The following is a 26,948-nucleotide window of genomic DNA, read 5'->3' as shown; positions in this document are numbered from 1 at the left end:
CTGCCTCAGTTTGTCATCTGTAAGCTTAAAAAGTAATTCTCTTCCCCAACAAAATTAGGATGAAGTAAAGTTTTATAAATCACGTGAAGGAACGTAGCATTATTATATTCTCATTTACTAACAATTCTTAGAAAGTATATGGAAAGTTCATGGGTGTTCAGCAAAATTAGTTTTTTATTTGACATATCTGCGTCTTTTAAAATGCCAAGTTCCATTTTGCATAGTGCCATTTTACTATATTATTATGATTTTGTCAAAGTTATCATGGAGTCTTCTCACTGTTTTTCAAGGAGTATCTTAGTAAAATGATGATGGGAAATGTGTATTTAATTGGATATATAAATATGTTTATAAATATGTTTTTAAATATGTCAAATGCAATTCTTGGTTCTATTCCAGATTGAATCATGTCGCTGCTGGTCTTGTTTCACCAAGTCTGAAATCAGATACCTCTAGTAAAGAAATAGAGGAAGCCATGAAGAGAGTACGAGAAGCACAGTCCCTAATTTCTGCTGCTATAGAACCAGGTAAATAGATTTATGCAATTATGTTTGGAAATATGTTGAATAATACTTCAGTCATTTTTTCCCCCGTATTTTGATAAAAGTTCATTTAGGGCAGTGATTCTCATTTCAGAGGGGGATGGGTGATACCGGTAAGTGTTGTCACCCAGGCATATTTGGAAATACCTGGAGAAAACTTAGTTGTCATGCTGATACAAACTGCATCCAGTGGGTAGTTCTGTTCAGTAGCTCAGTCGTGTCCAACTCTTTGCAACCCCATGAAAGCAGCACACCAGGCCTCCCTGTCCATCACCATCTCCCGGAGTTCACTCAAACAACGTCCATCGAGTCAGTGATGCCATCCAGCCATCTCATCCTCTGTTGTCCCCTTCTCCTCCTGCCCCCAATCCCTCCCAGCATCAGAGTCTTTTCCAATGAGTCTACTCTTCATGAGGTGGCCAAAGTACTGGAGTTTCAGCTTTAGCATCATTCCTTCCAAAGAAATCCCAGGGCTGAGCTCCTTTAGAATGGACTGGTTGGATCTCTTTGCAGTCCAAGGGACTCTTAAGAGTCTTCTCCAACACCACAGTTCAAAAGCATCAATTCTTCGGCGCTCAGCCTTCTTCACAGTCCAACTCTCACATCCATACATGGCCACTGGAAAAACCATAGCCTTGACTAGACCAACGGGGCCAGGGATATGCTAAACATCTTACAGTGTTCAAGACAGGCACCTCCCAATTCCTAAAGCAGAGAATTACTCATTCTGAAACATTGGTGCCTAGGATTACCTAATGCTTTGTGTGGTATTTTGGTGGTTTTTAATTTGGGGGGTTTTACTGTTGTTTTTAGTCATTTATGTTTGCCTAAGTTCAGGTATGATCTAAATCAAATACCTTATGATTATATAGTGGAAGTGAGAACTAGATTTAAGGGACTAGATCTGAAAGAAAGAGTGCCTGATGAACTATGGATGGAGGTTTGTGACACTGTACAGGACACAGGAATCAAGACCATCCCCAAGAAAAAAAATGCAAAAAAGCAAAATGGCTGTCTGAGGAGGCCTTACAAATGGCTGTGAAAAGAAGAGAAGTGAAAAGCAAAGGAGAAAAGGAAAGATAAACCCATTTGAATGCAGAGTTCCAAAGAATAGCAAGGAGAGATAAGAAGGGCTTCCTCAGCAATCAATGCAAAGAAATAGAGGGAAACAATATAATAGGGAAGACTAGAGACCTCTTCAAGAAAATTCTATCAAGGGAATATATTTCATGCAAAGATGGGCTCAATAAAAGATAGAAATGGTATGGACCTAACAGAAACAGAAGATATTAAGAAGAGGTGGCAAGAATACACAGAAGAACTATACAAAAAAGATCTTCATGGCCCAGATAATCACAATGGTGTGATCACTCACCTAGAGCCAGACATCCTGGAATGTGAAACAAGTGGGCCTTAGGAAGAATCTCTACAAACAAAACTCGTGGAGGTGATGGAATTGCAGTTGAGCTTTTTCAAATCCTGAAAGATGATGCTGTGAAAGTGCTGCACTCAATATGTCAGCAAATTTGGAAAACTCAACAGTGACCACAGGACTGGAAAAGGTCAGTTTTCATTCCAATCCCAAAGAAAGGCAATGCCAAAGAACGCTCAAACTACCGCACAATTGCACTCATCTCACATGCTAGTAAAGTAATGCTGAAAATTCTCCAAGCCAAGCTTCGACAATATGTGAACTGTGAGCGTCCAGATGTTCAAGCTGGTTTTAGAAAAGGCAGAGGAACCAGAGATCAAATTGCCAACATCCACTGGATCATCAAAAAAGCAGAGTTCCAGAAAAACATCTATTTCTGCTTTATTGACTATGCCAAAGCCTTTGACTGTGTGGATCACAATAAACTGTGGAAAATTCTGAAAAAGATGGGAATACCAGACCACCTGATCTGCCTCCTGAGAAATCTGTATGCAGCTCAGGAAGCAACAGTTAGAACTGGACATGGAACAACAGACTGGTTCCAGATAGGAAGAGGAGTACATCAAGGCTGTATATTGTTACCCTGCTTATTTAACTTCTATGCAGAGTACATCATGAGAAACGCTGGGCTGGAGGAAGCACAAGCTGGAATCAAGATTGCTGGGAGAAATATCAATAATCTCAGATATGCAGATGACACCACCATTATGGCAGAAAGTGAAGAAGAACTAAAGTGGCTCTTGATGAAAGTGAAAGAGAAGAGAAAAAGTTGGCTTAAAGCTCAACATTCAGAAAACTAAGATCATGGCATCTGGTCCCATGACTTCATGGCAAATAGATGGGGAAACTGGCTGACTTTATTTTTCTGGGCTCCAAAATCACTGTAGACGGTGATTGCAGCCATGAAATTAAAAGATGCTTATTCCTTGGAAGGGAAGTTATGACCAACCTAGACAGCATATTAAAAAGCAGAGACATTACTTTGGCAACAAAGGTCCGTCTAGTCAAGGCTGTGATTTTTCCAGTGGTCATGTATGGGTGTGAAAGTTGGACTATAAAGAAAGCTGAACTCTGAAGAATTGATGCTTTTGAACTGTAGTGTTGCAGAAGACTCTTGAGAGTCCCTTGGACTGCAAGAAGATCCAACCAGTCCATCCTAAAGGAGATCAGTCCTGGATGTTCATTGGAAGGACTGATGTTGAAGCTGAAACTCCAATACTTTGGCCACCTTATGAGAAGAGTTGACTCATTTGAAAAGACCCTGATGTTGGGAAAGATTGAAGGCAGGAGGAGAATGGGACGACAGATGAAATGGTTAGATGGCATCACTGGCTCAGTGGATATGAGTTTGGGTGAACTCCCGGAGTTGGTGATGGACAGTGGGGCTTGGCGTGCTACAGTTCATGGGGTTGCAAAAATCAGACAGGACTGAGCAACTGAACTGAACTGAAGTGAAGTTGGGATTGCCTGATCTATAGTCTTTATTTGACCAAGAAAGCCTAATAAAGTTTCTTCTATTTACACCATTTGTTTAAAGAAAAGTAAATGTATTATTCTTTGCAGATTGTCTTTTTGAGATGAGTTGAATGGTTGTCCCATTTTCTGCATATATGTATTTGGATTTTTGGTCCTGGTTTTTTTTATTCCATTATGAACGATGCTTTATTCATTTTCTTCATGCCAATTCTTAATGGGGTGGTTTTTATTGTATATGGTATTAGACAAATAATTATAAAGTATAATGGATACATTAATATCAAATCTTTATGTTATCTCATTTAACCAGGTTATTAAATAATTAACCCAGTGTCACATGACAAGCAGTTTATATAGATAACTGGACCTGTATGACTCCAAAACCAGAACACCATTTCTGTTTTCATTGAAAACTCATAACTGAAATGACTGAAAACGACTTACCTCTTTATGAAATTTTTTTTGCTGCACAAATTTTTGTTAATTTGATATTCACAATAAGTTGAATTCTATTAATGAAATGATAGAAATGTAAAAGAGGAACTCATTCTCACTTTGTGCATGGGGGCTAAGTCACCTCAGTCACGTCTGACTCTTGTAACCCTTTGGACTATGGCTCACCAGGCTACTCTGTCCATGGGATTCTCCAGGCAAAGAACAGTGGAGTAGGTTGTCATGCCCTGCTCCAGGGGATCTTCCTGACCCAATGCAGGTCCTGCATTGCAAATAAATTCTTTACTCTTAGTTGCTGAGGCAGGGCCAGCATTCTCACTTTGAATGATAGTCCATATATGAAGAATTGCAATGGCTGTATTTTTCCTTCATTCGGTCCTTAGTTAAAGTAATTTATGTGTTGTTTTAAACTACTAAATGGTAACAGATCATTCTTGCTCTGCTCTGTAAACTTACACAGTGTTGAAAATGAATGCAAAAGTGGAACAAAGATTAAAAAGAGAGCTGGTTTAGTTTCTATCCCAGAAGTATAGAAATGAGTGATTGAATGAGACATATCTAGGAAAGGAGCATAGAGTTAAGTGATGACTAAAAAGGAACATTTTGCTGATTCAAGAATTTTAAATGTTTATCTTTGTTTTTATTATAAATATAAACATTTTACACTTAGGTACAGTTTGGGGAGGTGTTATTAATCCATGAGCATGTACAGAGTAGAGTTTTAATCTGGGTATATTTTAGCTCCGTTTGGAGAAAGAGAACCTAAGGCATGCAAACAGGAGTCATGGTTTAGAAACCTCTGAAGAGTAAAGAATGAGAAAGGTGATTATTTTCATAGGTTTTATGGATGACACTTCATAGCTTCAGAAACCTTTAGCTACCTGAATTTAAGGATCATACAGTAAACCTGAACATTAGTGTAATAAACTCTTACAGCAACTCCTAAATGGAAATAATCTTTTTGCTTAATGATTTCTAAATCCAGATTCCTTTTCATTTAAATCCAGATAAAAAAGAAGAAAAACGAAGACACTCAAGGTCAAGATCACGTTCTAGGAGGAGGAGGACTCCCTCATCTTCTAGGCACAGGTAATTAGATTGATTGCTGTTTGGTAGTAAGTTCTTCCTTAGACAAAGATTATTTCCCTATGTCACATCTGCTGTTACCCTAACTAGCTCATGGTTAAAGTGGTTTTGATAACTACTGCTATTTGCAGAGTAGGTGAATTACTGTTCACAGGTATATAAATAGAGAAAAGATGGTAGATACTTTAAATCCCCCCTAGAAATCTAGGGATAGGAAGAAGCCACTGGAATTCGAGCACTGAAATGAATTAGTACTCTGGAAAGGACACTGACCTTGAAACTTTTGACTTGAATTCTAGTTCTGACATTTCACTAGACTCCTGACTTGGAACATGGAGGGTTGTTATGCAACCTTAGCTTACCCATCTAAAGCTTGAATATTTGCAGATGACATGTTTTGAGATTGCTCTTTGTATTACTGGATAAACTACATGATGGTAACTATTATTCTTTATCCTACCCAGGGTAGGACTCTGTAGGGTAAAAGGACCAGTGTATTCTCTTTCTCACATGACATACTTGTGTAGATTTGTAAGGATCTATCTAGACCAGTGACTCTCAAACTTGCTGATATTAGGACCTCTATACTCATAAAAAATATAAGAACTCCAATGAGCTTTTGTTTTTGTGGTTTATAACGTCATTGTTGGCCATAGTAAAATTTGAAACCATCATTTGAAATAATAATGAATATTGAAACCCATTCATATTAACTTAGCTTTGAAACAAAGCTTTTCCCCCCAAAATTAAAAGAATGGCTTTATTTACATCTTAACATCTTTGCAAATTTCTTTAACATTTAGCTTAATAGAAGATGTATAGGATTCTGCATTCAGCTTATTGTAGTATATTTTGGTTATATTAACCAAATATTAATATAGAATATCTGACTTTACACAAATGTATCGTGAGAAGAGGGAAGAGTAATTTTACAGTCTTTTTGGGTAATTGGGAGTAGTATTCTTTGATACAATACCAAAACTTGTAAAATCTGTTGATCTTTATTATACTTTGAGTGAATCTTTTCACCAGGCATCCTTTTGTACAGTTATGTATTAATGGTTTGGAAAATGATTGATTGATTGCTTTATGCAAGTTTTCAAATGTTGATACTTTTTTACACAATATCAAAAGATGACTTGGTAATACCACCATACATCTTACCAGTAAACCCTTCTAAAATGTTAGGAAGCTGTCAGATTCACAATCGTGGGTTTAAGTTTTCCAAAGTTTAATTTTCTCCTGAAAGCTCAGATTTTATTATTGGCAACAAATTTTTTTCCTTGAAATGATAATTCATTTTTCATGAAAGTATCTACCAGATACCTAAGTCTAAACAACCATGGTTTGTCAGTTCTTTGAAGTAAAGATGTTTCATGGCAAAAGCAACTAGGTAAGCTCACACTCAGTCACACAAGTGTCTTCCTTGACAGTCGCTGAGCTTAAAAGTTTCAGAAATGATTTATGCATACTGCCCATTTCATTGCACAGAATGTTGCTGAAGGGACCAGATTTAACATTTCTAGTCAATAATGATACTAGTTTAATAGCACTCAAGGAACTAGATTTAATAAAATGAATAATTTTTACTGGCTCTATTAAAGATGTCATTGGTGAAATTGGCAGGATTTTCACTACAAAATCTTCGCTGCAAATGCCAATGAAAATACAGTAAATAACAGGTTCAGTTGCCACTATCTTGCTTTGTAATAAGGAAATGCTTATGCACCATTGGTACAAATGTTAAAGTGGCAAAGGCAGGTATTACCTACCTTGTTACAATTCTCTGTTTGGGGGTGGGGTTGGGAATTGACCTTATAGCTCCCATAGCATTGTTAAGTCATTTCTTAGACTGTGCCTTAGTCCATTTGACTGCTATAACAGGATACCATAGACTGGATGGCTTATAAACAATAGAAATGTACTTCTCACAGTTCTGGAAGCTGGGAAGTTCAAGATCGGGGTGTCAGAAAATTTGCTGTTTGGTGAGGACCTACTTCCTCATTTATATTGATAGTTTGCTCTATCCATGTGTCCTCACATAGAAAGATGGATCAGGGGTCGGATATCTCTTGAGTTCTTTTTATTTAAATAATTTTATTTATTTACTTTTGAGTGTGCTGGGTCTTCATTGCTGTGCAGGCTTTTAGCTAGTTGCGGTGAGTGGGGCTACTCTAGTTATGGTGTGTGGGCTTCTCATTGCAGTGGTTTTTCTTGTTACGGAGCACAAGCTCTAGCACGCCCAGGCTTCAGTAGTCATGGCACATGAGCTCAGTGGTAGTGCTCCAGTCTCTAGAGCACAGGCCCAGTAGTTGTGGCTCATGGGCTTAGTTACTCCGTGGCATGTGCGATATTCATGGACCAGGGATGGAACCCATGTTTCCTGCATTGGCAGGTGGATTCTTTACCACTGAACCACCAGAGAAGCTCCTTCTGAGATGTCTTTCACAAACGCATTCATCCTATTCATGAAAGCTGGGCCTTCATAACCTAATCACCCCAAAGGCTCCTGCCTCAGAACATCATCACACTGGGTATTTGGTTTCCTGTAAGAATTTTGGGAGGACACAAAGTTTCAGTCTGTAGCAGAATGTTACAGGGTGATTCTGTCTGGTGTGTTTGTGTCATCCACCTTCACCCAGCCCATTTCATGCTTAAAAGATTTTGTCTTTCAAAAAACCCAAATCTAGAACATCTGAGGGCTCCACTGAACCTTTAGAAGTTCCCTGTTGCCTTAATGTATGTACAGTGGGGTTTTTTTTTTTTTTTTTTTCCATACTATAGTGTAAACATAACTTGCAGTGTACTGGGAATCCACAAATTCATTGTGACATACTATTACTGAGATATCCAGTTTATTGCAGTGGTCTGGGAGCAAACTCAGTATCTCTGAGCTGTGCCTATACTTAGAATACTAACTTTCTAGGACAAGTGCTTTCATGGCTTTGTTTAATACTTAGACTTAAAAAGGAGAACTTAACGTCTTTTGTATATAGGAGTTACATGCTAAGGCTTTCAAATATTAATTTTAATTACGACCATGAGAGAAAAGTCCTTTGGAACACTTGTAGTAACACATCATAGCAGAAGGATAGTTATTATAAATTGTAGTATTTTAAGCATCTTGACATATAAAATGACTGTTACTTTCAATATGCTTTTTGCTTATATATAAATAATAATAATGTATAATAATAACTGTTGTTGAACTGCTCAGTTGTATGCAACTTTCTGTGACCCCCATGGATTGTAGCATGCAAGTTTTCCCTGTCCTTCACTATCTCCCAGAGTTTGCTCAGACTCTTGGCCCATTGAGTCTCTGGTGCCATCCAACCATCTCGTCCTCTGTCGGCCCTTTCTCGTCCTGCCCTCAGTCTTTCCCAGCCTCAGGGTCTTTTCTAGTGAGTCAGCTCTTCTCATCAGCTGGCAAAAGTATTGAAGTTATGGCATCAGTCCTTCCAGTGAATATTCTGGGTTGATTTCTTGCAGTCCACGGGACTCTTAAGAGTCCCTTGTCCAGCACCACAGTTCAAAAGCATTAATTCTTTGGCATTTAACCTTCTTCATGGTTCAACTCTCACATGCATACATGTCTACAGGAAAAACCATAGCTTTGACTATGCGGACCTTTGTCAGTGAAGTGATGTCTCTGCTTTTGAAAATGCTGTCTGAAAAAGTGAAATCGCTCAGTCGTGTCCAACTCTTTGTGACTCCATGAACTGTAGCCTACCAGGCTCCTTCCGTCTATGGGATATTCCAGGCAAGGGTACTGGAATGGGTTGCCATTTCTTTCTCCAGGGGAATCTTCCTGACCCAGGGATCTAACCGGGGTCTCCCACATTGTAGGCAGATGCTTTTACCATCTGAGCTACCAGGGAAGTCAATGGTTTGTCATTGCTTTTCTTCCAAGGAACAAGCGTCCTTCAATTTCATGGCTCCAGTCACTGTCCACGGTGATTTTGGAGCTCAAGAAAATAAAATCTACCACTGTTTCCATATTTTCCCCATCTATTTACCATGAAGTGATGACACCAGATGCCATGATCTTCGTTTTTTTGAATGTTGAGTTTTAAGCCGGCTTTTTCACTCTCCTTTTGCACCTTCATCGAGAGGCTTTTTAGTTTCTCTTCACTTTCTGCTGTTAGGGTGGTATCACCTGCGAATCTGAGGTTGTCGATGCTTCTCCTGGCAATCTTGATTCCAGCTTGTGAGTCATCTAACCCAGCATGAAGTACTCTGCACGTAAATTAAATAAGCAGGGTGACAGTATACAGCCTTGACATACTACTTACCCAGGTTTCAGCCAGTCTGTTTTTCCATGTCCATTTTTAACTGTTCCTTCTTGACCTACATACAGGTTTCTTGGGAAGCCGGTAAGGTGATCTTATATTCCCATCTCTTTAAGAATTTTCCACAGTTTGTTGTGATCCGTACAGTCATGAGGCTTTAGCGTAGTCAATGAGGCAGAATTAGTAATTTGCTTTTTCTATCATCCTACGGGTGTTGGCCATTTGGTCTCTTGTTCCTCTGCCTTTTCTAAATCCAGCTTGTACATGTGGAATTTCTTGGTTCGTGTACTGTTGAAGCCTGGCTTGAAGGATTGTGAGCATTACCTTGCTAATTTGTGAAATGAGTGCAGTTGTACATTAGTATGAACATTTTTTAACATTGCCCTTCTTTGGGATTGGAATAAAAACTGACCTTTTCCAGTCCTGTGACCAACCGTTGCTGAGTTATCCAAATTTGATGGCATGTTGAGTGTGGCACTTTAACAGCAGTATCTTTTATGATTTGAAATATCTCAGCTGGGATTCCATCACCTCCACTAGCTTTGTCATATAAAATATATGGTAATCTCTCTGTTTCTCTAATTTTTAAAAGCTTATATGAACTGAATGTTGAAGTGACTGCAGTGCAATACTGTTGAAAAACAACTGTTTCAGGACCTTAGAGTAAACTGATAGATGTAATACTTCTGCTTATTAGATTTTTAAAATCTTATATTATTAATCACTTCATTTAGAAGGAAACGTGAATGCATTTATAATTTTTACAGCCATTTTTTAATACATTAGAGGTAAATGTGTTACATGGTTTTGCTAAAATGATTAAGTTTAATTTTTTTTAAAGCCAAATTTCTCAAAAGATGAACACTTGCTAATTCAAATAGCATCGATTTTGGTTTTCCGTAATGTTTTTTTTTAATTCTTCATAAGAAAGTGATGGTTACGATATTCTAGAGGGTCAGTGTTTCATTCAAAATACATTAGTACTACCTTTCATTACACAGTATAGTAGTTGTTGCTCAAGGGTACAGTTGGTGAATAAGGTAGACATATATACCCCTATCCTTATGGAGCTTGAAGAAAGGTTTATGTGAAAATTTCCTGGGATATAGACATGTTATTGAGAGGGATTGTTTAGTTTCAAATATGGTCAAAAATAAGTGATGTACAAAATATAGTTACTGAGTTTGATGAGACATTACTCCTAATGGGTTTTGAAACAGCTGTTACAGAGAATGATGGCAACACTATGGTAGCACAGCAATAAGAGCAGTCAGTATTTATATGTCTACACTAAGGCGCTGAGCTGGATTTTATAATTTTGCTTAAATTACAACTATTCTATGATGTAGGTGCTGTTTTTTTTGCTGAAGTAATAGGCTCAGATTAAATAATGAATACTTTTATTAACTGACTTTAAAAGGGAGATTTGAACACAAATCTTTTGCATTACTAAAATGTCTATCCTTTGGCAACTCTGAAAATAATGAAAGCAAAAAGTTTAAATTCTATTTGAAGTTTTCCATGGAAAGAGGTTGAATGGTTCACTAAAAGTTAAATGACCAAGTCTAAGCAAAGAAGTGCCATTTGCTTTCAGTTTTTCTTAAAATAGGGAAAAGGATCAATGACAACATCAAAAGGTTAATTGCACTTAACCTTTTAGAGAAAACATGGGGGATGAAGGTGATAATGCAGTAGGCACAGAGAAACATGTCTTACATGGCAGGAAAGAGATGATCATACAATATTGAAGACACATGAGAGTAAAAAGGGCAGTTTATACTGAATTGTATATATCTGTATCTGCCCTGCATTACTTGTATTTCTCTTAAACTGGAAATTAAAGAAGAGGAATGTATATCGGAGAACAGCAATTAGAAATCATAGAAACCAATACAGTATGTGGTTTCCTTTTGAAATACTGAAGTGGGTTACTATGCCCATTCTCCAGGGATCTTCCCAACTCTTAAGTCTCCTGCTTTGACAGGTGAGTTCTTTACCACTAGTGCCTCCTGGCAAGCCCAAAATGGGAATAATAATAGTATTTACTGTTACTAGATTTATTATGAAAGTAAATGAGTGAATATTGGTAAAGCATGTAATGGGCATAAGTAAGTATTTGATAAGTAGTAAATGGATTTAACTTGTAGTAGTGAGGAATAAAATTAGGTACATTCTAAAATGCTGTGAATTATGAAGTGATGCAAATGAGTCATTTTTTATTTTCCTTCATTTTCTAGCAATAATTTTAAGTTTGGAGTTGTAGTTTCAGTGGACAAAGTAGGATTGGTTTGACAGGTTGAACAAAAGATTAAAAGGTGAGGAATTCCAGGTGTTAAAAGGTATTTTCTAACTTCTGGGATATCAGATGTTGTGTGAAATAAATAAATAATGGCAGGAAATTACCCTCACTTACTGATGGCTAGCCAACATGTCTGAATCTTTGGTCCTACACTTATATGAAATAATCAAAAGTAGAGCTAGTCTTTTTAGGTTTATATACATATGTCTGTTTCCTTTTACTTTATAAGGCGGTCAAGAAGCAGATCAAGAAGGCGATCACATTCTAAGTCAAGGAGTAGACGACGATCCAAAAGTCCAAGACGGAGAAGATCTCATTCCAGAGAGAGGGGTAGAAGGTCAAGGAGCACGTCAAAAAACAGGTACAGTAGAAAACCAGTAACAATGAATGAGTAAAATTTCTCCGTAGTAAGAATTCTTAGCTGTTTCTACTGCCTTTTTTCATTTCTTTTCCATTCAACCATTGGTAAGAATTTTGTGTTCCCAGCAACTTCTTGATATGCCAGAGTTTTTGGCAGACAATCATGCCTTCTTAATTCTTCTTTATATATCTCATCATGAGCAGCTTTTGAGTATGAATTAATATTGCTGTATTCCTGACACTCAACCATACTTAAGAGTCTAATGTGATTTGGAGGCCAGTAAAGACTTACAGTGAGGATTTACTAAAAACTAAAACATCCATACCTTAACATTGTATTTTGACTTAAACGTTCATTCAGTAATTTGTTTTTCATACAGGGCCAAACCCTTTGAAATTAGTAGGCCTAGTCTTGAATAATCACCCCACTCCAGTACTCTTGCCTGGAAATCCCATGGACAGAGGAGCCTGGTAAGCTGCAGTCCATGGGGTCGCTAAGAGTTGGACACGACAGAGCGACTTCACTTTCACTTTTCACTTTCATGTATAGGAGAAGGAAATGGCAACCCACTCCAGTGTTCTTGCCTGGAGAATCCTAGGGATGGGGGAGCCTCATGGGCTGCCGTCTATGGGGTCGCACAGAGTCGGACACGACTGAAGCGACTTAGCACAGCAGCAGCAGCAGCAGTCTTGAATAATAGATACAAAATCACTTTCTTTTCGTTTAAACCACCTTTAAAGTATCAAGAACTCTGTTACTTGAAAGTACTTAGATTTTTCCCTCCATTTTTAGCTGTCACACAGTATAATTTTGCAACGCTTATTTTTTAAACTGTCTTTTATCTCTTTATAAAAATATTTGCCTTAATTTTCTAGAAACAGCCCTATATTTTATACTTTACCCATTTATGTATTTGATTATGTGATTAAAAATAGTAAGAATCACAGCAAAAAGCAACAAAAATTTTTTTTTTCCCAAAATTTATTCTTGGTAAGCATATAACTCAACGTGGGACTTGGATTTTGTGATAGCTTTACTGTATACTCAGCCTCTGATGAGACTTTGAATCATGTTTTAGAGCTAGTCATCTCTTAATTCAGCCAAATGAGCTTACTTAATGAACCATCTCTTATACAAAGAGCAATTAGGCATTCCTTCCCTTGAGGAACTTTATTTATACTAGGGGAGAAATTAATGTAATTACCAAGGAAGGGCCATTGTTAGGGATGTTGGAAGATTTATTGAGAGGTGACTTGAGTATTAAATTCTGATAGATTTGACTGGACTCAGGAGCATGATTTCCAGTAGAGAATACTTAACAAGGTTAGCATGAATTCTTGAAATGAGGAGTATGTTGGTGTAGAAGGACCAGGAAATGAGGTCAGGACAGTTGAGACAGATGACACATAAAAAAGACTTTATTGTTCACACTAAGGAGTTTACAGTTGATCCTGAAGTCAATGGGAATGAATTGAAAAGTGATAAGCAGAGAATTAATATTTTCAGATTTGTACTTTGAAAGATTTCTGATAAAGGGGTTTAATATGAATTTGTGAAAAACGACTGGGACCACTTAAGGGACCATTTAGAGTTGAGGTATGGTTGTAGTACCAGTCCATTATGATTTTTTTTCCTAATAGTATTGAATAGCCCAGATTATGTCATAGCAGGGCCACAGTTAGAAGGTTGGTGTCATTCATGGTAGATGTTTACATCACGTGTGTGCTCTGAAAGAATAACTTAAAAGTTTTTATCAGAATAACATATTTTAAGAATAAGAATCCATTTCATTGTACTTTTGTTTGTAATTTGTATATATATTTTTTCTATTAACTGAATCTTCTAACACATTAATAAATTGTGTTCATTTATTAGAGATAAAAAGAAAGAAGACAAAGAAAAGAAACGTTCCAAAACGCCACCAAAAAGTTATAGCACAGCCAGACGTTCCAGAAGTGCTAGCAGGTAGGGTGGCATTATGAATTCTTGGCGTTGTTTTTTAAACTTTGTTTGCAAAGACTCATTAGGCTGTGAACGTGAAATGTTTTCCAGTACAGAACTACATACTTTAATGGTGAAGATTTCTAAAGGCAATCTGTGAAGAATAAGTTTCCAATTAATACTTTATGGTATAGAGTTCATTTACAATAACATGGAATTCAACAGAGGTCAGTTTTTATGTTTGCTCTATGCATTTCATATCCTAATTTGAACTGTTTGTGGGTTTTTTTTTCACCCAGGCATTTGATGGCTAAAGTATACTGCATTATCACATTAGATTCATTTTATTACATGTTAATACTTAAAATAGTTTTTTTTCCCATACATAATGGTTTGTTGATAAAATAATTGGAGGCAAGGCAAGTTCTAGTTTGTGTCATTTCATAGAGTAGTTAACCTGCTGTGGTGAAATTTTAGTGTTCTAAACTTTCAGAAAATGTATTTTTCATTCTTAAACATGGCATTCATGTGATGGTAGAAAGGACTGGCCATACTTAACTCCATTTTCTTCCTATCTTGTTTACATATTTTACTACAGTGTTTGTTTTCTTAATCTTGATTATTTAAATTCACCTAAGGGCTCAAACTATCTATAAAAATTAACTTAAAATGGATAAAACACTTAAACATAAAAGCCAAAACTAAAAAGCGCTTAGGAAAAAACATGTTAACCTTCATGACCTGGAATTTGTCAGTGGTTCCCTACATACGACAAAAGTCATAAGCAACAAAAGAGAAATAGACAAGTTTGAGGATGATAAAAACTGAAGACTTTTTGTTTCAAAGAACACTGTTAAAGACAGCCCTCAAGAGTGCTAGAAAAATGTTTCCAATAATGGATTTCTACCTAGAATATAACAACTCAGTCATAGAAAGAATGTAAAATTATGCAGCTGCATTGGAAAAACAGGTTGGCAGTTCCTACAGAAATTAAATTTAAGAGCTCTTTAACACAGCAGTTTTGTTCCCAGTGATACGCCCAAGAGAAGCAAAAACATGTCTGCACAAAAACTTATACATCAATGTTCTTGGCATCATTAATCATAACCAAGAAGTCTACCCAAATATCCACTTAACATGGGTAAACAAAGTTGTATACTCATACAATAGATTATTATTCATCTGTAGAAAGGAGCCAAAGTAATGGTAGTACAATATGAATGAGCCTTGAAAACATGCCATGTTAAAGAAGCTAGTCACAGCAGACCATACATTGTATGATTTCATTCATATGGAATGTACAGAATGGATGAATCTATAAAGTAGATTAGTGGTTGGAGTATGATAGCTAAAGACATGGGGTCTCTTCGGGGTGTTGAAAATTGTCTTTTTAAAAATTTTGTGTATATATAAAGAAAGTGAAACCAGATATAAGTGCTGAAGGAATACCAGAATAGGTCTAAGGCGGCAAAGGGGCATAAAAGATGAGATGTGCAATATGTATTCTCTTACCTTAAAAAGTGGAGGCATATTATTTGTTTATTTAATGGACTTGCTTATAAATGCCTTGCTCTGCTTAATTATTGAATCATTCTTTATCATTTTTGGCTGCATTGGGTCTTCATTGCTGTGTACAGGCTCTCTTGGATGCAGCGAGCAGTAGCTACTCTAGTTGCTCTGTGTGGGCTTCTTATCTTGGAGAGCACAAGCTCTGGGGCACGCAGGCTTCAGTAATTGTGGTGGCATGTGGGCTCTAGAGCTCAGGTTCCATCGTTGTGGCACAAGGGCTCAGCTGCCCCGTGGCATGTGGAATTCTCCCAGACCAGGATTGAACCCACGTTCCTTGCATTGGCAGGCAGACTCTCAACCAGTGGACCACCAGGGAAATCCTGAATCATTCTTAAATTATGGCAAATTCTGTACATTTTTATTGAATACCTACTAACATGTTTGCAGCTGTTGTACAGTCTATCATAGGTCACAGAAAGATAACTTTTTAAAGCCCATCTTTTCTGAGGAATATGGAATATTTGTTACACAAAGCAGTATGAAAAAGTGTTATGTATACAACCCTGACAAGCTTAATAAACATTTGATGAAGGGAAAGTTCTGTGTAACGTTTCCAGGACAGGGGTCATAGACAGCTTGTGGTTTTTTGTTCTTTAAAGCTTCATTTGGCTGCCAAAATGAAGACAAAGCGTATTGGGCTTAATTTTTTTTATTTGTGTCTAAACCATATACTTTTTTCATTTAATCAGGTTTTTTTTTTATTAAAGTTTACTATCCCCTTATAGTTATTACAGAATATTGACTATATTCCCCATGTTGCATAAGACATCCTTGAGTCTATCTTAATAGTAGCTTGTCATTAGGTGGGTTTTTAAGTATAGTTGCTACACAGTATAGCAAATCACAATTTTTAAAGACTCTGTTCTGTTTATTGTTGTTATAAAATATTGGCTATATTCCTTGTGTTGTAAAGTATAAACTAGTAGCTTATTTTACACCTAATAGTTTGTGTCTCTTAATCCTCTACCCATATAATGTCCCCTGCCTTTTCCTCTTCACAGTGGTAACCACTAGTTTTCTCTCTGTATCTTGAGTCTGCTTTTTTGTTATATTCACTAGTTTGTTCTGTTTTTTAGATTACATGTGTAAGTTATATCCTACAGTATTTGTCTCTGTCTGACTTATTTCACTTTGCTTAAATGCCCTCCATGTCCATCCATATTGCTGCAGATGGCACAATTTCATTCTTTTTTATAGCTTACTAATATTCTGTTGTATAAATAGTAACAATTTTCTTTATCCATTCTTCTGTTGATGAACACTTACATAGCTTCTCTATCTTGAGAATTATTAAAAAATGGTACTGTGAATATTGGGGTTACATTTCTACCAGCAGTGTAGGAGGGTTCCTTTTTCTTTACACCCTCTCCAGCATTTATTATTTGTACACTTTTTGATGATGGCTGTTCTGACCACTGTGAGGTGATAGATAATTCATTGTAGTTTTGATTTACATTTCTCTTAATAATTAGCAGTGTTGAGCATCTTCACTTTTGGCCATCCGTACGTCTTCTTTGGTGAAATGTCCTGTTTAGGTCTTCTGCCCATTTTTGGTTAGTTTGTTTGTTTGATACTGAGCTGTATGAGCTATTTGTATATTTTGGGGATTAATGCCTTATCAGTCAAATTGTTTGAAAATATTTTCACCAGTTCTGTAGGTTGTCTGTTTTGTTTTGTTTATGGTTCTTTTGCTGTGCAAAATCTCTAATTAGGTCCCGTTTGTGTTTTTTGCTTTTATTTACTTGAGATGGAGCCAAAAAAAAAGTTGCTATGATTTATGTCCGAGAATGTTCTACTGATCTTTTCCTGCAGTTTTATAGTATCTGGTCTTACACTTAGGTCTTTAATCCACTTTATTTTTGCATATGAAATTAAAGAATGTTGTAATTTCTCTCCTTTACACGCAGCTGGTTTTTCTAGCACCATTTATTGAAGAGACTATCTTTTCTCCATTGTATATTCTAGCCTCCTGACCATAAGTGTGTGGGTTTATTTCTGGACTCTTACTCTGTTTCATTGATTTATGTGTCTGTTTTTGTGCCTGTACCATACTGTTTTGATTACTGTAGCTTTGTAGTATAGTTTGAAGCCAGGGAATGTGATTCCTCCAGCTCTTGTTTCTCTCTATATCAAGATTGTTTTGGCTATTCAAGGTTGTTTTGTTTCCATACAAATTTTAAAATTGTTTCTTCTAATTCTGCATGAAGTGCCATTGGTATTTTGACATGGATTGCATTGAATCTAAAGATTACCTTGGATAGTGTAGTCATTTTAACAGTATTGGTACTTCTAGTCCAAGAACACAGCAAAACTTTCCATCTGTTTGTATTGTAGAAACAGGACTTTTTTTAAGTCAATTTAAAGAGGAGGTATATCATAAAAAGCTAATTGCTCAAAATAGGGATTAGATTAGGGGTGTGATTTGCTGGACAACAGGAAGTCAGTTTGATCCCCGTTTGCTGATGGCTCAGTGGTAAAGAATCAGCCTGCAGTGCAGGAGAGGTGGGTTTGATCCCTGGATCGGGACCATCCCCTGGAGAAGGAAATGGCAACCCACGTCGGTATTCTTGCCTGGGAAATCCCATGGATAGAGGAGCCTGGTGGGTGTACAGTCCTTGGGGTTGCAAAAGAGTCAGACATAACTTGGCAACTAAACAACCACCACCACTAACTCTAGTTCTCGGTTCTCTAAGTTTTACTAATGATTTAGAAGTAGTTGTGAATTTTATTAGCAACTGCCTTCCATAACACAACATACTAATCCTCTACATGTTCTGTCCATTGACTGAATCTAAAGCTGGTTCTTTGGATAATAATTTACTTCAGACTTGAATTAGAACCTTTGTGGATCAGTTTTTCCTTGAGCTTAACATTGCTGATGTTTTGATGACATCATGTCTTTAAGAATTGCTAGAAATTAGGGCTTTCCTAAGGGCATTAAAGTAAAGGCACATAGTTTGCCCCCAAAAAGTTGCCAACTTTTATTACCCATTTGCTTCTTCAGCTCCAAACAGTATTTGAAAATGGAGTTTTCTGTTTCTAGTGGAGTTCCATTGCAGACACATCTGCTATGATGTGCCTGCATTTTTTGAATAACACTGTATTTTAAAGTCTAGTTTGCACATTTGTTGTTCTAGAGAGAGACGACGACGAAGAAGCAGAAGTGGCACAAGATCTCCTAAAAAGCCTAGGTCTCCCAAAAGAAAATTGTCTCGCTCACCATCCCCTAGAAGGTAAGTATTAATCTTTTATTAGATCTATCCTGTTTTTCAGAAACTGTCCTAGGATTTTTCTTCCTTCTCAGGAATTAAAATACTTAAGAATGTGCTGATAACATTCTCTTCATGACTTGAGATTGTTATAATAAACACTGTTTATGATTAGGCATTTTAGACCTGTAATCAAGTTACAGTCTTCTTCCCTGTGTTACTTGTATACAGCTTGTGTCCAGTGATTTGAAATTGGATTTTTGTTAACCTCCTTATAGCAGTGAACTTACATCAAGCTTACCATCTAAAACAAATCTAAACTTATTGCTATTTAAATAATGGCAAAAATTCTTGAGCACTTTGTTTCAAGCATCTTGTGAGCATTTTACTGTCATTCTAGACATAAAAAGGAGAAGAAGAAAGATAAAGACAAAGAAAGAAGCAGAGATGAAAGAGAGCGATCTACAAGCAAGAAGAAGAAAAGTAAAGATAAGGAAAAAGAACGGGAAAGAAAATCAGAGAGTGATAAAGATGTAAAAGTATGTTTACAAACTAATTTATTTTGGTGTTTTGGTTGATGTTGGTATTTTAAAGAAGTGATTTTCCTGTGAAGACGTTTACTTTTCTTATTCTCCTTGGCAAAGCAGGTTACACGGGACTACGATGAAGAGGAACAGGGGTATGACAGCGAGAAGGAGAAAAAGGAAGAGAAGAAACCAGCAGAACCAGGTTCTCCTAAAAAAGAATGTTCTGTGGAAAAGGGAACTGGTGATTCACTAAGAGAGTCCAAAGTGAATGGGGATGATCATCATGAAGAAGACATGGATATGAGTGACTGAACCATGCCTCTGTGGGAATCTGTGTACGTGCATCAGTGTCATTCCTGTGTGATTTCTTAATGCTGTATTTGTTCATCTCAAGCCTAGATGTATACAGCTGAGTCATAAATGGTTATAAAGCTCCTGATGTTGATATTAGTTATTTACATCCAAAAGCTTTTAGGAAAATGATACAGGGGTAACCAATTCGTGACAGGGTGAAATCTGATTGAGTAACCAAGCAGTTGTACTATTCTGGTGCTGCTTCATAACAAAAACGAAAAGCTGCATGCATCTACAGCAGGCATGGATTGTTTATGTTGTATGATCTCCTTTATTAAGTAAGTTCACTTATAGTATTTCTAGAATTTGATTCATTGCCGTAATAGAGCCATGTAGGGAATGCACTGATTGCATGTTAATTGTGGCAGGAATATCCTAAATGTCATTAAAATCCTTCAACATGATGGATCTACTTATGGTCGTTTGTTGACATGACAAATTAACCTTCTTATAGTTACATCTGGAAATGAGCATTTGAAATAGATAATCCTTTAAGCCTTGTGGCTAAATTTTTGTGGCTTTTGTTTAACTTTGAAAGGTTATATATGCACTAACCTTTTTTGATGGCTATAATTAGGCTTTAATTACAGAAACAAGATTTCAAATGAAACTGTCTTTGGCAGTAAGTAAATAGCATATTTTGAAGTAGAGTTGTATACTTTTTCATAAGGTGTTTGGGAATTTTTTTTCCTAAAATAATTTATTCCATATCTACATCAGTGAGAGCTGTTTGCCTATCCTGAAGTCCATCTGTAAAAGAAAGTTAGCTTTTGTCCTGAGTTTGTTTTCCATGCTTTTATTAATTTGTTTTAATCTCATTGTTGGAAAAGGGGATAGTGCATTTTAAATTGACCTTCATATGCTTTTAAAAATAAGACAAATCTACTTGATAATGTACTTTTTATTTGATCTCAAGTTGTATAAAACCAGTAAATTTTGTGTTACTGTTACTGCAGTAGTAATCTTATGCACACAGTGATTCCATGTTAAATGCAAAGTAGTTAGGCAACTGTTTTCTTACAGGAGTTTCCAAGCTTTACTTTTGTGCAGTAAAAACAAAAGTAGGCTACAGTCTGTGCCATGTTGATGTACAGTTTCTGAAATTGTTTTACATGACTTTGATAATAAAACCCTTAAACTTATGTTTATGTTCTGTAAAAACGTATTTGTATTTATTTACATTGTTGAATGTATGGCATTTACCTCACTCATTTTACAAATCAAGTTCTTTCTCCTTGCAGACCACATATTTTAATATAGCAGTAAAATGAAATCCATCGGTAGTGATTAGTTGCCATCAGAATTGTCAAAATTAGTTTAATTTCTAAAACAGTCTTTTTAAGTGTAATTTTATTTCTTATATTTTGGGTGTAGGATTTGTGTTGAGTAAAGCAATGAACTTTAGGATAAACAAATGATCCCACCTATATTTAGTAAATTTATATTTTTGGTGAATATAAACTTAACTTTTCTGGAATAGTATAGAAACTCAATGGTATGTATCTACTGTACAGTACTAAATAGTATATTTATTCATTTATGAAATGAGTAGTGTTTGAGTGGCCGGGGTTAAGGGGAAAATGAGACTTGGAACTGTAGCTTTTATCCAAGTTGGAGTATGATTTTTTTTTTTTAATCTTTTAAAATTGAAATGCCGTATAGAAAAGCACCATTGTTTTTACAGTTTGTAGTAACTTTTTAAAGATTTTATGGAAAGGAATTTTGTCTATAGTAAGACATTGTAGTAATGGTCCGAATAATCACTGCATTTTTAAACACAAAGTTGAACGCAAATGACATTTCTTTAAACTTAAAAAATTAGTAGAAAAAAATCTAAAAGGTTGAACCATATGATATTGTCTTTTGTAAGTCAGAAACAAGTAAAATATTGGCAGTTTCACTTGGTTAAGCCTAATTTTACTCATTCTATTCCCTTTTAGTCTCTGAATACAAAGTATGCTAATTTCTCAAAAGGGATTAAGAAATTTTTGGCCTTAAATAGTGCTAGTGACTTAAGATACTATCGAAGGGAGTCTATATTTAGGTTATTTTTCAGTGAACATTTATGCACAAAGGTAGAGTTGCAGGTTACATGAGCCTTTAATACAGATGAGTCGAAATCAAGTGAACACTGCCTCCACACTGAGTTTTGTTCTGTATTTGATAGTAAAAATGATTTAAAAATAAAAGTGGTTTTGTTAGAAAAATGTTTGTGCTATTTATTTGCTTAAATTCTTCAAGAGTGAATGAAGGTAGTGGCCATGTAAGGGTCCAGTCATGAATTTCGGCTTCAGTTACAGCTGGGGAGACCTGTCTGTCTTACTCATTTTTCTCATTGTAAAATGGGGAGTAATATTTACCTTGTAAATAGTTAAAAGTGTAGCCCTGTACACCTGGGCCAATAAGTGGTACCTACTATTTAATTATGGTGCTTTTCAAAGCTATATACAATTTTAGTTTGGGGTAATGGTTTAGCAAAAGCAAGGATAAATTTCTTGCAGTGATGGCTATGTTGCCCTTTATGTTTTTGTGAATATAGATTTTGGATAATAAGCTTCCTGGTAGTGATTTCCATGTGGAAGGTAGGAAAAACTATAGTCATTTAAAGGAAAGAAAAACTCACTGGGCACAGTGAAAACTAATTTTACATTTACCTTGGAGCTGCATCTTAAAACAGGTTCTACTCTTGTTACCGTATAGGCTGCATAAGCCAGCTTTTAGAGCAATACCACTTTCTTCACTTGGCACCTGATTAAGTGGTCTATGCTGTTTGAAGTCTTCTGTGCTGGGATTAAGATTAGCATTCTTTTCCTTCTGTCTCAAGTCTAGCTAATGCATTTCACTCCTATCTAAAATACTTCTCTAGTCAAGTATATGTATATATTTAAGGATATTTAAATATGTCTGTTACAGAGGTAGGTTTTTTTTTTTTTTAACTTTACATAATTGTATTAGTTTTGCCAAATATCGAAATGAATCCACCACAGGTATACATGTGTTCCCCATCCTGAACCCTCCTCCCTCCTCCCTCCCCATACCATCCCTCTGGGTCGTCCCAGTGCACTAGCCCCAAGCGGTAGTTTTTAAATGAGACTATTAAATATGGATGTAATGGAGATGCTATTGGTACTTTCAGAATATGTCTGAAACTATTGAGTTGTTGATTCTGAGTATTCTATTTTTGTTCCTATTTTAGTATCAAAGAATACCTAAAATTCATTCAGACATTCTTTAGCAAAATAACTCAGGTGTGAACCATGCTAATTCTTTACCAGTGGGGATATCCGTAAGAATATACTTAAAATTTATAGTAGGTGTTAAATACCAGGTTTTGGAAGACAAGCGTCAGGTTAGCATCGTATAGTTTTGCTCTTTTCAGTCAGCATTCAGTCCAGGAAGCAGAATGACTCAAAGGTTTGTTAGAGATTTGACCTTAATTGTGGGAGCTGGTTTAATGGTCTCAAAATTGTCTATACTATGCATCTGATGCTGGAGACTCAAGTCCACAGGAGTCAAGAACACCAGGCTGGTTGGAGGGGTTGAGGTTAAATTGAAACCACAAGCTGGAACCCACAAGGATGAACTAAAACAGCTAAAAGTTTATGTACCATATGTGCCATAGCCAGAAGCACTATTCTAAAATGGGCTATAACAATTTTTAAAAATCATCACAGGTATTGCCTCATGGCATTAACCATCACATTATTGGGAAGTAATTATCCTCCAATTAAAGATCATCACAGGTAGTTAAGTCACATATCAAAGTTTCACTGTCAGTTGTCTTTTAAAGTTCCCAAATTTAGGTATTTTGGAAAAGATACATTTTGGTCATTTTGGAAAATATCATTAAGATACCTTTTGCTGGAGCTAACAGTAGAGGCATATTGTGTTTATACTAATCAGTAATTCTCCCAGCTCAACAGTAAAGGTTAGCATACTACAAACAGGACTTCTAATTCACCTAGATTTTTAGAACTGTTTGTCAACCATGTTGTGTGTTGGTCACTCAGTTGTGTTTGACTCTTCCTCCCCATGGACTGTAGCCCACCAGGTTCCTGTCCATGGAATTCAGGCAAGAGTACTGCAGTGGGTAGCCATTCCCTTTTCCAGAGGATCTTTTGACCAGGTCTTCTGCATTGCAGGCAGATTCTTGACCATCTGAGCCACCAGGGAAACCATGTTGGCAAATAAAAAAATAATATGAATGAACAAAAGGAAGCACCCCTTAATTTAATTTTTCTTTAGTCAGTCCTTTGTGGCCTTGAAACAAGCTCTGCTGTAGGCTAAGTGGAAACTAGGGAGAAGCTTTAGTAAAACACTTGTTATTGACCACCCTTCCCTCAAGATGTGAATGATAAGCTGTGCATGAATAACACTACGAAAACATTTTTGTGTGAGTGGGGCTCAATACCAGTTCTAAGCAGGAGAAAGAAACTGAATAGTTTTTCAGCTTCTCTGAAATGTGTTCCATTTCCAGACCATTGTGTGTAGCTATACTCAAAATATTATCAGAGCATCAGCTTTGTGCCTCCCTCTTAATGAAGCTTCATAATTTTCTGTACATGAATGTCTAGTCTGCAGAGAGAGGCAAATTGTCTTTAGGGAATTTTCTTTTAAGACTATTCTTCTGAAACCATAGTGGTGGCAGGGTATATTGAGCCTTTTAAGTAGCCATTTAAGGTAACCATTTTATAGTCCAATTTTTAAACAAGTTTTTTAATCACAAATGGAAGGCATAGAGAATTTTATGAACCTACATTATAAAACTTAGATTTTCATGTAAGAGTATCAAAATATAAAGTTTTTATCTACTTGAAACAGCATATAGCTTCACTCATTAGCTGGATTAAAAGGCACATTTTGAAAAGTCTAATATTGTGAAAAGTTTATTTGCATTAAATAGCTCCTTATTTTTACCATCATAAGAGATACTGACATATACCTGTCCTTTGTGGTCAGATAAAAGACATTTTGGAATGGATAATTTCTTTCTATTATTATTTATGAGAGAAAGTTAAAATCCAAGTGCAAAAGTTTTCAGTAGTCTTCCTACCTCCAGTGTACCCCGGCAAAAGTCACAGCTTGTAGGGAATTGATAAGTCCTAAGCTGCAATGTACCATTTTTCCCCCCACTGAATTAATCAGTACAAAAAAGATCTGCAGTATATTCCTGAAAGTATACCATATTGCCACAAAGTAAGGGAGCCTAAGAGCAACAGTGATCATTCACTGCCTTTCAGTCTCTCAAAACCTCATATAATCATTGACAGGATAATAGAATCTCTAAGTCACTTGATCAAAACATTCCCAAAATAATAGGGATCAACTTCTATTCAATAAACCTAGTATGGTTTTACCCACTCTTTCCACAGAATTCAACAGACCCACATAAGGTAGTAACTGGTCTTTGAATTTTTTTAACTATGATTATGTTTCATCATATAAAATATATTTAGTAGACTGTCAACATATGCAGTGTAGTAGGTATCAGCATGGAAGATGCAGCTTCAAAGACGTTTATTATAAAATTTCTTACGGTTGATGCTTTGGATTTTTAAATAAATCATCTCTTCAATAAAGGTTTCTAAACTCATTCAAATTATTTAAAATCCTGGAAAAAGTTTAAATTACTGATCACTCTAAAAAACTTGACATCCATTCTGACACATTTCTCAGGATACATTTAAAAACATTTCTTCAGCTAAGTTCTTTAACGTAACATTTTATGACTGTTAATACATTATTCTCCCTAATTTATTTTCATTCTTGGACCTTCAAACCATCTTGGAATAAGTATGAAAGATTTTAAGTGCAAAAATGAATAATGCATGATTTAAACACTGTAGGTAATTAAAATCAATAAATATTTTCTTGTGACTTAAAAAAATAACAGTAGGAATTGTCAGTCTTGAGTACGTTTCTGGAATTTAACTTGTAACAAATATATTCTGTTAGCATATAAAATGTTTTTACCTTATTTTGAAAGCATTAAATATGTAGGGATGTCCAAAATATGTGGATTGTTTTTAAAACTGACATAAATGCATCCATATACCACTAAAAACAAATGAAATAGAATGATGTGCACTTATTAGGAAGCAAGTTTAAATATTTGGAATTTCTTTAAAGTGCTCAGATTTGGAAGAAGAGTATCTTTAAGCATGCTAACTGTACCTTATCATGAACACAAAAAAGGACTTTTAAACTCAAGTTTAGAAAAAAAAAAAACCGAGGTTCTATGAAAGGAAGATTATTAACAAACATTTTCCATTGAAGAAAGAATTCAGGTAAAAACAAATAGCACCACAATGAATTGCACTAAGGTGCTAAAGGAGGTACCTTATTCCCTGCAGAGTGAACGCTCCTTCTGAAATGTATTGCAACATATAAATGCAACTGTTTAATGGTTACCATTTGGTTCATTCATCTACAGAAAACTGCATTCCTTCTAGTTCATTATATTGAACGAACATTCAAATTACTGAACTATACATAATGTTACATACTTTACATTTTATGAAAACAAAGCTTGAAGGAATATTTATAAAGGTCACCTTGAATATAAGATGACAAGTTTAAAAGGGCTTCATATCTCTTAAGACATTTAATTTATGTTAATGGTCCAGGAGTGTTTTAGATATAGATATATGCATATATATTTCAACAAGAAGTGTAAAAATTTTTAAAAACAAATCACAGCACTCATAGCTGTTTTACATAAGAAGGAAGTGGGGTCATTAAGGTGTCAAACTATTACACTTATAATATGTATATTTTTAAAAAGACTGAAAATGGCACATCAGGAAACTTGCTGAAATTCTTATTAGAGGCCCATTTCATTATATCACTGATGTGTCGAGTCAACATAATTCCCTTTTCCTCGATGAAAGCATTTGTCCCTTCTATTTGGATTCACTCTGGGGTCTCTGCAATCTCTAGCCTTCCTTGGTTGAATGGCATCATCTTCTGTGTCAGTTAAAGATCAGGAAAACGGCTTGGGTCTTCCTTGTAGTCTTCAGGTATGGTGAAGATGGAGCCATCAAATTCATCATATCGAAACTCCTGAAAAGTCACAGTGGCTGTGATCGTAGGAAACACGGGTATATCTAGAGAGGACAATTAATGGTAACACTGTAAAATGAAATGGTAACTTACTTACAGACAATGAAATACTATGAGAGAGAGAAATATATATATTCCTTAAAATGTAAAAAAGCATTATTCAGGGACCAGACAAACCCTAATACATGTCTAATATGAGTGTATTTGGCAGGGATGAAGGATGTGGGGGGAGACGTTTGGCTACTCATGAGAAAAGAAAGACACCAAGGCATCAAGAGTTACATCAAAAAATCAAGGTCCCACTGCTCCCCAATCTTAGAACTATAACGGCAGATTCCACTAGACTAT

The 26,948-nt window shown here is 36.0% G+C and overlaps 2 protein-coding genes across 7 annotated transcripts in view; one reads left to right on the top strand and one right to left on the bottom strand.

The window, feature by feature from the left end:
- The window catches only part of SRSF11 (serine and arginine rich splicing factor 11), a 50,407-nt gene extending 29,727 nt beyond the window's left edge, over nucleotides 1–20,680 (top strand). For 3 of the 6 annotated variants that reach the window (XM_070367857.1, XM_070367855.1, XM_070367858.1), the window contains 7 exons: nucleotides 400–527; nucleotides 4,911–4,992; nucleotides 11,807–11,938; nucleotides 13,814–13,903; nucleotides 18,565–18,681; nucleotides 19,058–19,196; nucleotides 19,302–20,680. In XM_070367857.1, coding sequence (XP_070223958.1) covers nucleotides 400–527; nucleotides 4,911–4,992; nucleotides 11,807–11,938; nucleotides 13,814–13,903; nucleotides 18,565–18,681; nucleotides 19,058–19,196; nucleotides 19,302–19,496 — 883 coding nt within the window. In that variant the 3' untranslated portion in view covers nucleotides 19,497–20,680. The remainder of the gene's footprint in view (nucleotides 1–399; nucleotides 528–4,910; nucleotides 4,993–11,806; nucleotides 11,939–13,813; nucleotides 13,904–18,564; nucleotides 18,682–19,057; nucleotides 19,197–19,301) is intronic. The other 3 variants (XM_005898160.2, XM_070367856.1, XM_005898161.3) reach the window with 3 other exon arrangements.
- A 4,358-nt stretch (nucleotides 20,681–25,038) lies between these two features.
- ANKRD13C (ankyrin repeat domain 13C) overlaps nucleotides 25,039–26,948 on the bottom strand; it is a 92,928-nt gene continuing 91,018 nt past the window's right edge. The window contains exon 13 of the mRNA XM_005898162.3: nucleotides 25,039–26,644. Coding sequence (XP_005898224.1) covers nucleotides 26,514–26,644 — 131 coding nt within the window. The 3' untranslated portion in view covers nucleotides 25,039–26,513. The remainder of the gene's footprint in view (nucleotides 26,645–26,948) is intronic.

Source organism: Bos mutus, chromosome 3 (genome assembly GCF_027580195.1).
Source record: "Bos mutus isolate GX-2022 chromosome 3, NWIPB_WYAK_1.1, whole genome shotgun sequence".
Lineage (NCBI taxonomy): Eukaryota > Metazoa > Chordata > Mammalia > Artiodactyla > Bovidae > Bos > Bos mutus.
The sequence above is the reverse complement of the archived record's forward strand: the minus strand, read 5'-3'. Positions and strand labels throughout refer to the sequence as shown.